At 42.0% G+C, this 13208-nt stretch overlaps 1 protein-coding gene across 8 annotated transcripts in view; it reads left to right on the forward strand.

The window, feature by feature from the left end:
* Positions 1 to 13208, forward strand: part of ACTN1 (actinin alpha 1) — a 92774-nt gene that overhangs the window by 53298 nt on the left and 26268 nt on the right. For all 8 annotated transcript variants that reach the window (XM_074868060.1, XM_074868053.1, XM_074868055.1 and 5 more), the window contains 4 exons: positions 4816 to 4902; positions 5472 to 5559; positions 6511 to 6589; positions 12887 to 12968. In XM_074868060.1, the coding sequence (XP_074724161.1) occupies positions 4816 to 4902; positions 5472 to 5559; positions 6511 to 6589; positions 12887 to 12968 (336 nt within the window). The remainder of the gene's footprint in view (positions 1 to 4815; positions 4903 to 5471; positions 5560 to 6510; positions 6590 to 12886; positions 12969 to 13208) is intronic.

Below are 13208 nucleotides of genomic sequence, written 5' to 3' on the forward strand. Positions count from 1 at the left end.
GACTCTCAGGTCGTCTTAAGCCTTGTGAAACCTTGTGTTTAATCAGAGTTAAAACCAGCAAAAATGTTTTCATGGCATTTATCTTACATTTCATCAAATAAAGATCCCTCTTTGCTGTTTACAAGCCAAGCTCTGCAGCCATGTCCCAGTGAACAAGAACCAGAGTTGAAGAGGATGTCCTACTCACAGCATGAGTGCAGGACATATTCTATGTCCACATTAAATGGAGAGTGAAATAAGCAATGAGGGTTAAGTGCTGCTTTTTACAATCATCTTTGACTGTTAACAATTCAAGATGCTTCTAAACATCTTTGTTAGCCAGAGTCCATAGGATCAAAGCAGTTGTGGCATACAGCAGATCTGTGTAAATCTGGATCAAGGAAGGCTCTAGCCTGGTGCAGCTTCCAAATGTTTTTTCATCTCCTTTTAAATCTCACTGTCATCTGACACCTCAGGAGCCTTCTTTTGCTGTAATGGATTCCATACTGGTGTCAAATGCTCCTAGGATTTAACAGATTGAATAGGTCAAGTATGTGACCCTGAGACTGTTTTATTTGCACCTCTAATCTGCATAGAAAGTTGGTGCTTTCTTAGACAGATGTGGCTCAGTTCAGCAAAAAGATTGGATGAACTGGTCCCTATTCTCATCTGCACAAGTGAAAGGAGAAATAAAGCTTTGAGATTTCAACAACTGCAGAAGTCTCATCTGAGCAAAACATGTACTGAAGCACCAGGCAGAGCAAGCATACGTTTGATCGTGGAAAGAGGGGGAAAATAAGGTCTGTCCATTCAGTGAGTGAAACGTAGCATTATATTTGTCCCTATTTCCTGCCTGCTCACAATTAGGGAGCTGAGATGTACACCCCAGTCAACAATGCCAGCCATCTGTCCTAAATCTGACTGTACCATCATTAGCGACATGCTTTCTGAAGACAGGGGTGCGGATGCTTGTCGTGCTTTACTTTGCATTTCTTAGGATAAACCAGATGCAGATCAGCCTTTATTTTATGTCACCATTGTTGCTGTATGTCTCAAATTCCCAGATCATAATGCTATCCTACCAGTTGTTCATCCCCTGCAATTTCTTCTTTCCATGGGGTAACGAGAGGCTGTGCTCTCAGTAGTAGTTAGGGGGGATAACACTTTCTGTAGCATTGGTTCTGCTTCTAACTACCCAGGCCAGGGTAGAAAAGTAAGCTTGATCGTTTTTGCATTTTTCAAAATGAGTTCATGCATTTAAAAAATATGGTAGCATTTTAAAAGCCACACCTATGTAGCTAGCCAGCCAGTTGTGCTCTGAAGGACTGAATATTTGTCAGGCCCTTAATTGGCTGTCAAACAAATGGATGAGAGTACTGTAGCTTTTGCATTTTTTTGTTCACGGTATTTGGTACAATAAAGGGAGCTATGTGGAAGCATATTCACTGGTGCAAAAGATTTCCTTCCAGTGGATGCAGATGCCGCACCAGCTTTAGCCAGCGACTGATCCACCCCCAAGCTGAATGTAAATCACATTAATAACATATACTTGCTGCTGCTGTTCAGACAACAGCTGCTGGTGGTGGAGGAAGTGCAGACAACACTTGCAGAAGTCCTGCCTAGGAAGAGCACTGGGAAAGCACAGTCAGACACAAGATACTGTCTGATTATTAGCCTTTCAATAGTGAACTGCTCTCACATTATTGAGCCTTACTTATATCAGCAGGGAACAAACACAGTATCTTTAATTAAGCATTAGATTGTTCTAGCTTTGTAGTGTTACGTTCAGTTTTTTAACAATTCCTGTGGAGTTTCTTTCTCTTCATCACCAGGAAGCAGGCGGCTTCATGCAAACCTGTTTTGCAACCATGTTTTTCACTTTTGTTTCTTGGCCATATTCCACTATATTAGAAAGAGACTGGCAGTAGCTGAAGGGCGCTGAAAGGATCCTAAAGGAAAAGAAGGTTGGCATTGGGGAATGTAAGGGTGGAAAACTGAGTGAGTGGGGGCCAAAGAGCATATGGCCTTTCTGATCAGACTGGCTGACTTTGTAACCACGTTGCCAGGAGAAGTTTTTTAGCTCCAGAAATGAAAAATGCTTGCCTGCTTCTAGCAAATAATAAGTTTTGTCAACTCTATTTAAAAGGAAAAAAAAAAAAAAAGGTCTGGGGATGGTGTGGTTGGTTAAATCTGCATCCTGGGATGGATCACTCACTAATCTCACTGACATCAGTATCTGCTTGGTAGGTGGTGGGTTTTCTCTGTGTCAAGAAAAAGTAAAATGATATGTAGAGATGAAGTGGTGGAAATATCGTGGGCTTCTTCCAAAGCAGCTTTGCTTTGGTGTACTGCTAAGGAAGAATCAGACATGGGAGCAAGGAGCACGCATCTTCCTTTTTTAAATGACTAATGCAATGAAGAGGGCTGGGGGAGAAGAGATGCCTTCCACCTTAACTCCATCAGCTAGCTTTATAAAACTGGAATTTGAGAACGTGACCAGAGCATAGTGCTGAATTCTAATGCCACATTAACAACTTAACACCATCTGGTTTTATGTAAGTATCTTGATCTTTATTGCCAATTAAAATCCATGGAACAGTAATATTAATTACCTATTTCAGCTCACTGATTGATTTATTAGTGTTCATAAAGCATTTTCAACATTAAAGTATTGCCATTCAGATTTTAATCTAGTCCATTAAAATAAGAGCTCAATTTAGGTTCAGATCTTAAATATATCCTAGGGTCCTTCTGCCAACTGCTGTGAGTTTTACTAGCATTGGGGTTTTTTGCTTTTTGAAAATCTCCACAAAGATTTATTGCATGAACAAAATAAACTGAAAACACAGATGCTTTCTTTTGTGTTTTAGCTGTAGTATCTCAGGTATTTGTAACCATAGTAAGGATTTTCCTTTAAGTTGATTGCAGTGCTTTATTGGAGGGGTGAAGAATGCAAAAAGTGCAGAACTGAATATACTTGCTGTCACATGACATTTCTTACATCAGCCTAGCAAACAACCCCCAAAATACCTGTAAAAAAATTAATTTGTGAGGAAAACAGGCAAACGTAGTTTTTTCATGCCAGCAACAATAACTGTAGTTCTTTTGTACTGCACTGAAAAGTTGTTGGCTGTTTAATTCTGGGCAGACTGATGCCCCACCAAGATGCCTGTGTGTACCCTTAAGTGCAGAAAGGAGTGGACACAGAGGTTTACTGCAGTGGAACAAGGTGCTGTGTCTTGTTTTCTATCTTACAAATCTCTAAATCCCTAATGCAGATGTATGTCCAAGCACAGTGGAGATTATCCTTCTAATTTATGCTGGAAGTTGCACCACATGTCACAAGCACCACTAAATCACAAGCTTTCAGGAATTTGGACCAGATGGACACCGGTTCTGAAGCAATGTGTTTGTGGTGCATGCTACTTGTCTGTTGGTCTTGAATGCACTGAGGTTCACATTTTGAAAATTTTTCATAAGAGGAAAAACTTTTTTTAATGCCTTAAAAGGAAAATTTCAAATATTGTTACTTTTGTGACAGGATCCAGACAGGTGGCAGTTGCCTATACTGCAAATTTCTACTTGTTGCAGATCATAATGTGTTCCTGCTAGGAAGCTTTATGGAAGCATTGGCACAGAGATATCTACAGTAGTACAAAAATGGTTTCTGGCAGCCTTGTTAGAACTTGAATTATTCTACCTCCATACAGTAGGTTAATTCTAACCATTTTCTTACTGAAAATACTCTTGTAACTTGTCAGTTGTTTGTGAAAGATCCTTCTGCCATGCAGAAACCTCCCAGAAAATGAGTAGGAGAAGGCAGCTTGGCTAGTTTCACTATCCAAAAAAAGTGAAGGCTGTAAATTTTATAACATGTATATATAGTCTGTGTGGAATTTTTGTAGATGCTGAGGATCAGCACTTGAGACCCAGCTGCTCACTGTTTGGCACTAATCTATACATGGTGGAAGCCCCTTTCTGGGCCAGCATCCCCCAGAACCTTGATCCTCCACACTAAACAGATCATACCTCACACACACAAGCAGTCGCTTTATAAAACCTCTAAGTTGTTGACCCTTGTTGATATATATTGCGGAGCCCAATGAGCAATAAAGCACAATCTGCTTAACATCTTAGTTTATGTTATGGTCTGCTCAGGCTGATCAGCATGAGTCTTCGCTTCCTCTTCAAGCAGGATGCATGTACTTTGATGAATGCTCTGTTGTGTCTTTTGGCAATTATATGACTGAAAGAAGTCCTATGCAGGCAGGCTGGCCTATTTAGGCTTGTTTGAAATTAAAATGTTGACGTTTCTTGGTTTTCTTAGTGGTATCTTGTTCACACGACAAAACCAGCTGTCAGAGCTCATCTGCACTGGGAAGTCTCACTGGTTCTTCTGGTAGAATTACGCTGGGGCAGTTATATAGATGATTTGGAGTAGACATCAGAGTAAGAGAGGAAGGCTTTTCTTTTGCCCAGTTTGGCTTATATGGCTTCTAAGTGATCAGAATTAAACCTGAACAAGGTGTTTTTAGGCCCCTATGAGGAATTACACTGATGTAAATCGGTCCTTATTCCTGGTCTTTTGGATCATCCATGTCTGTTTTACGCTCAGGATTGCACTGCAGGACAACCAGTCTGGTTACTGGGTACTACAGGGCAAGACTGTGCTATACCAGCAGAGCATCTGGGAAGGTGGGGAAGAACAGTTTTCAGCTGGAATTCCATTCTGTCATCTGTGAAAGGGAATGCTTCCCAGTGCTCCTGCTTTACTAGGATTTGCACTTGCAACTTGATGCCTTCTATTTCTTCTCTTTCTGCCTTTTTTTTCCATAGAAATCGTGGATGGCAATGTTAAAATGACCCTTGGAATGATCTGGACCATCATCCTTCGTTTTGCCATTCAGGATATCTCAGTTGAAGGTAAACCTTAGTTCTTTCCAGTTGCTGTTCAACAATAAACAACTGACATAACTAAATGGCTTTGCCACTTAAAAGGCCCAGCATGTGCTCTTAGGTGAGTCACTGGAAGATCCTTCCCAGGGTGCCCTGTCATCTCACTGACATTTCTGGCCAGGTTCAGGTATACTGAGAAGAGTTTTTCACATCCTTTTCTTGTAAGAGATTTTAAGAGCAGCTCTAAAGTATGGTTAAGCCTGAAAGCCAACTTTGGTGTTGGAACCTATTGCGTTTCTTGCAGGCTGATTCAGGGAATAGCACTGAAAATGGTCCTATCTCTTACAAGTCGTACAAAACTCTCTAATGCCAAAAAGCTATCTCCTTATTACAGAACCTCATTAAGAAAATAATGGTAACAAAATTATCCCGGTGGAGTCTTCCAAACAAGGAATTTTCTGACAAGTGAAATTAAATAAAACACAATTTAGTGCGGTCTCTACTAAAGAGGAGTTGGTCGTGTTTTTATAACATGCTCCAGAGACTCCTGCTTTCTAGAAAATTAGTTAATTGGTGTGTTTTCTTTCCTTCTCTAGAGACATCTGCTAAAGAAGGACTTTTGTTATGGTGTCAGAGGAAGACAGCCCCCTACAAAAATGTAAACATCCAGAACTTCCATATCAGGTGAGTTACAGGCAAGAACTTAGCTTTACAATCTGTGTTATTTTCATATGTCTCTTGGAATATTCAGCAATGTTCCTGATAGACCTCCCAAGGCAATGCAGATGCACGTTACACAGTAGCAGCATAGTCCAGAGAGACACCTAGGAAATTAAAGGCAGAGGTTATAAGAGGATCCAAGTACCTACATCCCAGTTTCTCATTCTGGTTACGATTCCTGCTTTTTAAAGTTCTTCAGAGTATTAAGTCCTCTGAGAACAGCATATGTGCCACAGGCTAAGCAAGACAGCTTTTGTTCTGTGAAGACTTTGGAACACTTTAGGAGCCATGAAATAAGGGCTGCACCAGAAACTTTGTAATATGGCAGAGTTAGGAAGGGATGAGAGATTTTCTTGCTCTGCTCTTAACATTTCCAAACTGACAGATGTTCCAGTGAAGATTCTGCATAATAGTGCTTTTTCCAGCATATCTTGGAGAGCTATATGAACCATATAAATGTTAAGCACTTTTTTTGAGAGCTTAAGTGCCATCCATGCTAGTCAGTACTATAGTGGAGCTAGCTGTGGGCATCTGCCTTTTCCCTAAGAAATGTACTTTTCCTCCTTTAGGGCTTGTATGGGCTTGTATCTACTCCTTTTTTCAACCCTGAGCTCTACACCTGTCCTTGCACGCTCCACAGGACATGCACAGAGGACTGGCAAAAAGGAGCTGGCAATGCAAAGAGCAAGTTCTAATCACTGGATTTTTGTAGGGGTTGAAAGGAATCTTTATTGCAGTCTCAAGCAGATACAAGGCATGCCTCCTTCCCAGCACTTACAGAAGCACTGTTAGCTAGAAACTAAACCAGAATTAGTCGTCCAGCTGTCTTAGTGCCCTCCCTCATGCTTGTGCCCGTCACTGTGTCTCTCCCTGGCTGAGCACTGTTCATTGTGCTCTCTTCTGTCTCTCTCGTAGTTGGAAGGATGGCCTTGGTTTCTGCGCTTTAATTCATAGACACCGTCCAGAACTCATCGACTACGGGAAGCTACGAAAGGTACAACTCAATTTGTTTGTCAGACCAGATGCTTGGCTCCTTGGAAATAAAGAGGGAGAAGAATTAGCTTGATAAACATAATTGGAGAACTTCAGCACAAGCTGGCAGTTGCAGGATTGGGGGGAAGGAAGGAGGGATGAATCAGTACATTCAGGCTTCTTAGTGAAGCATGAACTTAATGAGCTTCCTGCTTGACTTTCCCAGCTTTCAGACTGCTTTATATGAGACACACATGCCCCAATCCCATCTGATGAGCAAAAGCTGGCATATTCAGTAACACCAAATATGAGACTAGTTCTGTGCTAATGTCACAGACTAGTGAGTCAAATCGGACTTAACATTTCTGTGGAGAATTGGATAGAAACTGGTTATCTAGTGTTCAAGTGCAAAAGCTCCTTGAGGGGTCTGTGTGCCCTCACTGGACATTTGTCACATGCTTCTGGCTTAGCACTGAGCCATCTGCAGTACTGGGCTTCTCCTAGCGTGTAGGTATCAGGTGCCAGAAAAGCATTTGTCGTAACACTCTTATTGTACTTTAAAAGTTGCCACTGGTAACATGATATCTAACTGCTCCAAAGTTTGCTTCCTGTGTGTCTTGGAGACAAGATTGCTAAGTGGATGATGAGAACAAGCGCTCAGTGGTTTGTGCTGCCAGCAGTGTCTTGAGCCAGTAGGCCAATGGAAGACCAAACTGGGTTCTCATCCTACTGACATTCCTGCAGTCTGCCAAGATCCTGTTTCACTGTATCTCTGTGCAGGTGGAGTGAAATGTCACCAAGAGCAAAATTCATGTGTTGTTACTGCAGCTAATATGCACAAAAAGTTTGACCATCTGATCTCACAGGCTGGGAGTTATAAAGCGTGTACGTGATCAGTGTTAGCTAGGGAAATAAACATAGAAGGCCATCACTAATAGACCTGGGCTCTTGGATCACTGTGCAGATAGACAATATGTAAATGAGTTAATCAAATTAGCTGCATCCTTGAGGCAATGAATTGTACAACGCCTGATCTGCTTTTCAGTAACCTTTTAAATCTTTACTGTCTTGCAGAGCAGTCAATTATATTATCTGATCAGTTTTAGTGTCTGGAGCTAGCACATGATGAATAAACAGTGGGGAGAGACTGTACCTGTTTACATAAACAGCAGCAATTTAAAAAAAAAAATAATAAAAGGAATTATTAGAGCTATGTTTTCAGTGCCTGATCTTGGGAAAATAAAGGCAACTAAGCAATCTTTGTCTGCACCAGGTAAATGCTACAGCGCTCTCTTATCAACAAAGCCCTAAGCCAAACCCAAGCTAATCTAGAGGGTGAAGTTAGTTACTTGGTCATAATCCCTGCAGGCTTTTTGAGGTGAAGAAGAGGGCGATTGTCCTACCTAGTCAAAATCAAATGTAGATGGGAATGGATTTGTCCTCCTTGGAGTAAGGTTAAAGGGAACCAGCATCTTTTGTTCTCCACTTGCCTGTGATCCCATCCTTCATCAGGTTCCCTCTGCCCTCCTGCAGTCTTCTGATTCTTTCTGTATCATTTTTATTGTTGTTCTGCCTTGATTACTCTAAAGGCATTGGGATGAAATGCACGTTTGAGAACTCTGCCACAGCTGAAATCTTGAGCAAATAGCTGGGAACTTAGAACTTAGCTCAGAGCCTAGCCTTTAGCTCTGGCAGTTGATGTGTGCTGAAGGGAAGTTGCCTTTTTTATGCTAGATCTTTGGAACTCATTTGTAGAATGTATAAACGTGACGCCTTCCTAAACCCACTATTTGCCTGGACTATTTCTGTCACTTGTTTCCTCCTTTGTCACTTCTTTCTTGTCCCTTTGGCTCAACTCAATGGATTCTTGCCTGTCTCCTTGAAGCCTACTTCCCCTCTCCCCCTTCCCTCAAAACCAAGCAAACAAACCAACCATCCCCAACATTTTGAATCATCCCTGGCTCTGCAGGGGACTTATCTTGCAGAGAAGGACATGAGAGAGGCTGCTGAGAAGCAGCCATCACAGTGGATAGTAGATTAAAGGTCCACCTCCAGGTCTCTTCCAACTATAGGAAGTGATTAATGGCATCTTAGTTGTATGTGCCTTTGGTGATATTGTGTGTGTTTCTGTGAACACACACAAACATCAAATGTGTAAGATAGAGAGGTGAACATCAGTCCAAGCTGCCAAGAGGTCTGCACTGTACCTCCTGTTTGGGCATTCTTGTGCAGTTTCCGTGTTTCCTGCTGCTTCAGAGGCTGTGTCTGTGCTACAGACCCTGAATTGGCAGTGTATGCTAGCAAAATGTAGCCAGTGTAGCTGCATGTTGTCTTCCCAAAAGTTAGCAACTTCTTTTGTCAGTTCAGTTTTGTATTGAGTTTTATGTTCCTATCTATTTTTCCTAGTCTAGCTACCTTAGTAGGGCAAGCATAATTCTTTTCTGCCTACATGCTCTGCCTAGCCGAAGTTGCTTGTATAGTCCAGGCCCCAAAATAAAACGTGTAAGTCCACCTAGCTTGGTGTCAGTGGTTCTCTGACACCACAGCTACTTAGATGCTTAGATGGTTTCTATTCAGTGCTGCTCTGTCTGCTATTGTTCAGCTCACTGTAGACAAGATCTCGAGATTCAGCTCATGGTGTGCATGTGAGGGATATGCAGAAGATGGGGTTTCACTTTCTCCTTTTACCCCAACTGTAGCTCAACCGTGAGCCACATCTGTGATCTTTTTATTATGTACCATGGTTGACCAATGGCTCAAACACCCCCTCATATACTGCAATCCATATAGAAATGTGGTCTGTGTACTGCCCTGTTGGATGCATTTATTACAGATATTCCTGAAAACATAGGTTGTACCAATTGGATTTTTTTTCTAGTGTCTTCAACTCTGGCAGGTATAGTAAGTGCTTGCTCTCTCTTGATTTTTCCTCCCCCTCCATCTTCTTCCCTGATTGCTAGTTAATAGATTTATTTTTTTTATGTCACACTGCAATAATTGCCATAGCAACCTTGTGTGCTGCAAGGACTTAGAAGTAGCTGGAGGAGGAGAGAAGACAACTCCCCATGTGAGTTTGGGTTGTGGTAAAAGACAAGGAGCTGCAGTAGTCTTTAGTCAGCAAAAGCAGAGAACATGCCAGGTGGGCATCTGTTTAGGACAGGTTTGCTGTCTGACACTGTTAAAACAACAGAATTCCTCCATGGTAAAACTAGCTTTCCTCGCAGTTGGCCCAGCTAGAGCCTGGCAAGTTATTGCTTCTCTTCATGTCTGCCATTTCTACGTTCACGCAAGCAGAGTGGGAACCGAGGCACCTCTGCAGAACCTCATCTGGGTCAGTGCTCTTCTGGGGTGTGTGTTTCAGCTGGGGAAGGAATGAGGGGCAGGTGACTTGGCTTTTGTTTGCTCTGCTGCCTTTGGCTCCCTAAAGTGTGCCTGCAGCTGTGGTGCTGCACTGTGAGGCTTGGAGCTGCCAGGACAGTCTTTACTACTTTATCCCTTTTCATGGGAATCAACTGAAACACGTAATTTGAAATAATGATTAGCTGGTGTACGGTGGGGTGGAACTGAAAATGGTGGAATTTGGAGGAATTTCGTAGGACTTGAGACCCTGTTGTATTCTTGGACAAGCCCCCAGGGAAACCCTATTTCTTGCACCTTTGTGATGAGCAGCTCCACTGTCTGTTGGGTGAAGCTTGTCCCACAGGGAACAGGGTCTTACTCAGGTTTAGCGCTCTGCTTATCTCGGAGCTAGTCTTGGACTTGTGTAGCTTGTTTTCAGTAGCACTAGCTTTAACTTCATTCCGAAGAGACTATGTGATCACACATCTTTCTTACTTAAGAAATAGAAGTCTGCTGGCTTCATCGAGGTGAGTCTCCAGTTTCCTGCATGTTAAGACTTCCAGCCCTTCCTTTGGGAGTGCCCAAGCCCAGTAAGCTTTCCCATCAGGAAACCTCTCCCAACTTCCAGCTTAAAATTTCTTTTTAACCTTTGGCAACATTGCTCCTGGTGTTGTTACTTGCAAACTGATAGGAAAGCTATCTGCAGTGAGTTTGTTCCTCCCTTTCCTCCAGGAGAGGCTGACAGATCTTCAGTCAGCTCGTTCAGATGTGTCTGTGTTAAAGAAGGGTCTGCGTTAGCAATGCCCCAGTGGTCATGGTCAGCAGAGACTGAAATTTGGTACATAGTGGTGACATTCTACAGAAGTATAAAATGGCACATGGGCTAGGGGAAAACTGGCTAGGGAGCTGCCTCTTGGCATTTCTGGATGCTCCTGCACTTGAGTGAAAGAAAAGCTGTTACTCTTCCTTCCTAAATGGAGCGAAGGCCCTGCCTACACATAGTGAACAAGGTATGTTACCAGCTAGTCTCATCTCCTCAAGTAAGACTTTTGCTTACACTTTGGGTTCATGGAGGTTTCTCCACAGCAGGTACAGGAGACAAGTAGTCTGAAGCTGAAATGGTACCAGCCTCTAATTCCATGGCATGGGGTGGTTCCTTGTGGCTGGAGGAGAGTAAAAATCCCCTGCCTGCACTGCTGCTAATCTCTAAAGAGGTGGATATAGACATATATATCTGATGTAGTCACCATTGAAAGTGTTTTATATAGGGATAAAGTACTCTTTGACACTGAGAGGGGGGCCTGTTACCATGTGTGGCAGCTGCTGGTTTCATCACAGCATGCCTGTGCAACATTTCCTTGCTTAATATTAACTTGTCCAAGTGGACTAAATACAGATCACTGGTCGTGTTTGTTTTGATGGCCTCTGCGTGCAATTTATTTTGGTAGGTGAAACATTGCAGTCTACTTGGAGACATTCGCCCAAAGGAATATGATACTGATATGGGATGCCAACCTAATACATGCATTAATTTGTAGGGAAATGCTGCAGGAAACTGCTTTTCAGAATAGCTCAGTTTCCTAGTTTCATGAAGGCTGTAATCTGAGGAATACATAATAGCCAGTGCCATAAAGGAGCTTTTCTGCCTGCCCCATACCCTGTCTGCCCAAGCCTGCCTAGCTTCATGTTGCATGCTGGGTGGGTTCAAAGGAAACTACTTGTTGATTAGAGTTTAGGCACAGCTTAGTCTTCCAAGTCAATGGAATAAGCAAGCACATGATCTCAAATAGAAAAGAAACAGAATATGGATGCCACTCTAGAAAGAAGGTGAAATAATTATACTCCTTATTTCCAAATTTTTAAGGTGGGTCTCAGTGCGAGTGGCACAAATGACAATATGGAGAGTACTAGCCCATCCTTCCTCTCTCCCAAAAGACACTTAGCAAACAAGATGACTAAACACTAGCAGTTTATGCACAACCTTTCCTCCAGCAGAAGCCACCTGTCTCAACAGTAGAAACTGACAGTGCAAATGGCATTTGTCATCCATGAAGTGGCTTGATCCTTCAGAATAACTAAGTATCGTGGATATACAGGAATATAGGAATCAGGCTTGTATGGGGGTCTCCTACAGGTACTGGTAGATGTCTTGTTGCTGATCATTATATTTGAATGCTGGAAACAATCTGCAGAGGTCTTTCATTTCCAGTGTCATCTGCATTTCATATTCTCTTGTGTGGCTCTTTAAAATCTAGTTACCTCTGTGATATGACTCATGATGTGATAAGTCGCATTTAACTTTGTTTAGGATTTGATTACTGTGTATTGATGTCAGTATCTGAAGTGCATCCTGCTGCAGCAGAAGGTTTATATTGAGAGTAATAGAAATGTACTAAGGAAATGACAAGTCCTGTGCAGTGCCTAGAAGGAAAAGCAATACTCAGACAAAATGTGTACTTTTATATATATTTATTTTGTAGAGATTTGTTAAAACATTTCTCTTCCTCCCACTCAACTGGTGTTCAACAAACTGTACGCTAGCTAAGGACAGCACCCATTGCAGATGTTGTTACTATTTTAGTATTGCTTAGATGTTGTAACAGATACACTGCTCTGCAGTTCTTTAAAATGGAAGTTGCAAACCTAATATAAGCATGAGATGTAAATGTGAGATATGACCATTTACTATCAGTATGATGTGAAGCTAATTTTACTTTAAACTAGGCTGAAGACAAAATGTATTATTTCTTCTTGTTGCAGGTGCATGGATTATAAGTTAATTATCATATCATGAGTCTCCAGGCTCTGCTTTCAAAAGGAAGCTAATTATTTCATCCTGCTACATGAGGATTCACACATAATTTTGTCTGGACAGCACAGTTACCTGAATCAAGCCAAGCACAATAGCTCTGTTTTGAGAGAAATACTGTGTACCTTGTTACAAGTTGATGCTGATGCTCTGGCTCTGTTTCTTTCCCAGGATGATCCTCTCACTAATCTAAACACAGCTTTTGATGTGGCTGAGAAATACCTGGATATTCCCAAGATGCTGGATGCAGAAGGTAAAGTAGAACGCAGTGGCTTTTAACTTGATTTTTCTCAAGAAATTTCCCACTTCTTCTAGGTGGACTTGTATTGTACAAGAATTCAGTAACCTCTGAATGCTCCTGCCATCACCACATATTAAACATATAGGGAAAAAGTTACAGTGGAATAATGAATCCCATGTTCTGCTTACCTCTTCCTCCTGTGCCCCTCAGTCTTCTGAGTCTGGTGTGGAGAACTTAACCTGGGGTTGACAC

Source organism: Strix uralensis, chromosome 4 (genome assembly GCF_047716275.1).
Source record: "Strix uralensis isolate ZFMK-TIS-50842 chromosome 4, bStrUra1, whole genome shotgun sequence".
Classification (NCBI taxonomy): Eukaryota; Metazoa; Chordata; class Aves; order Strigiformes; family Strigidae; genus Strix; species Strix uralensis.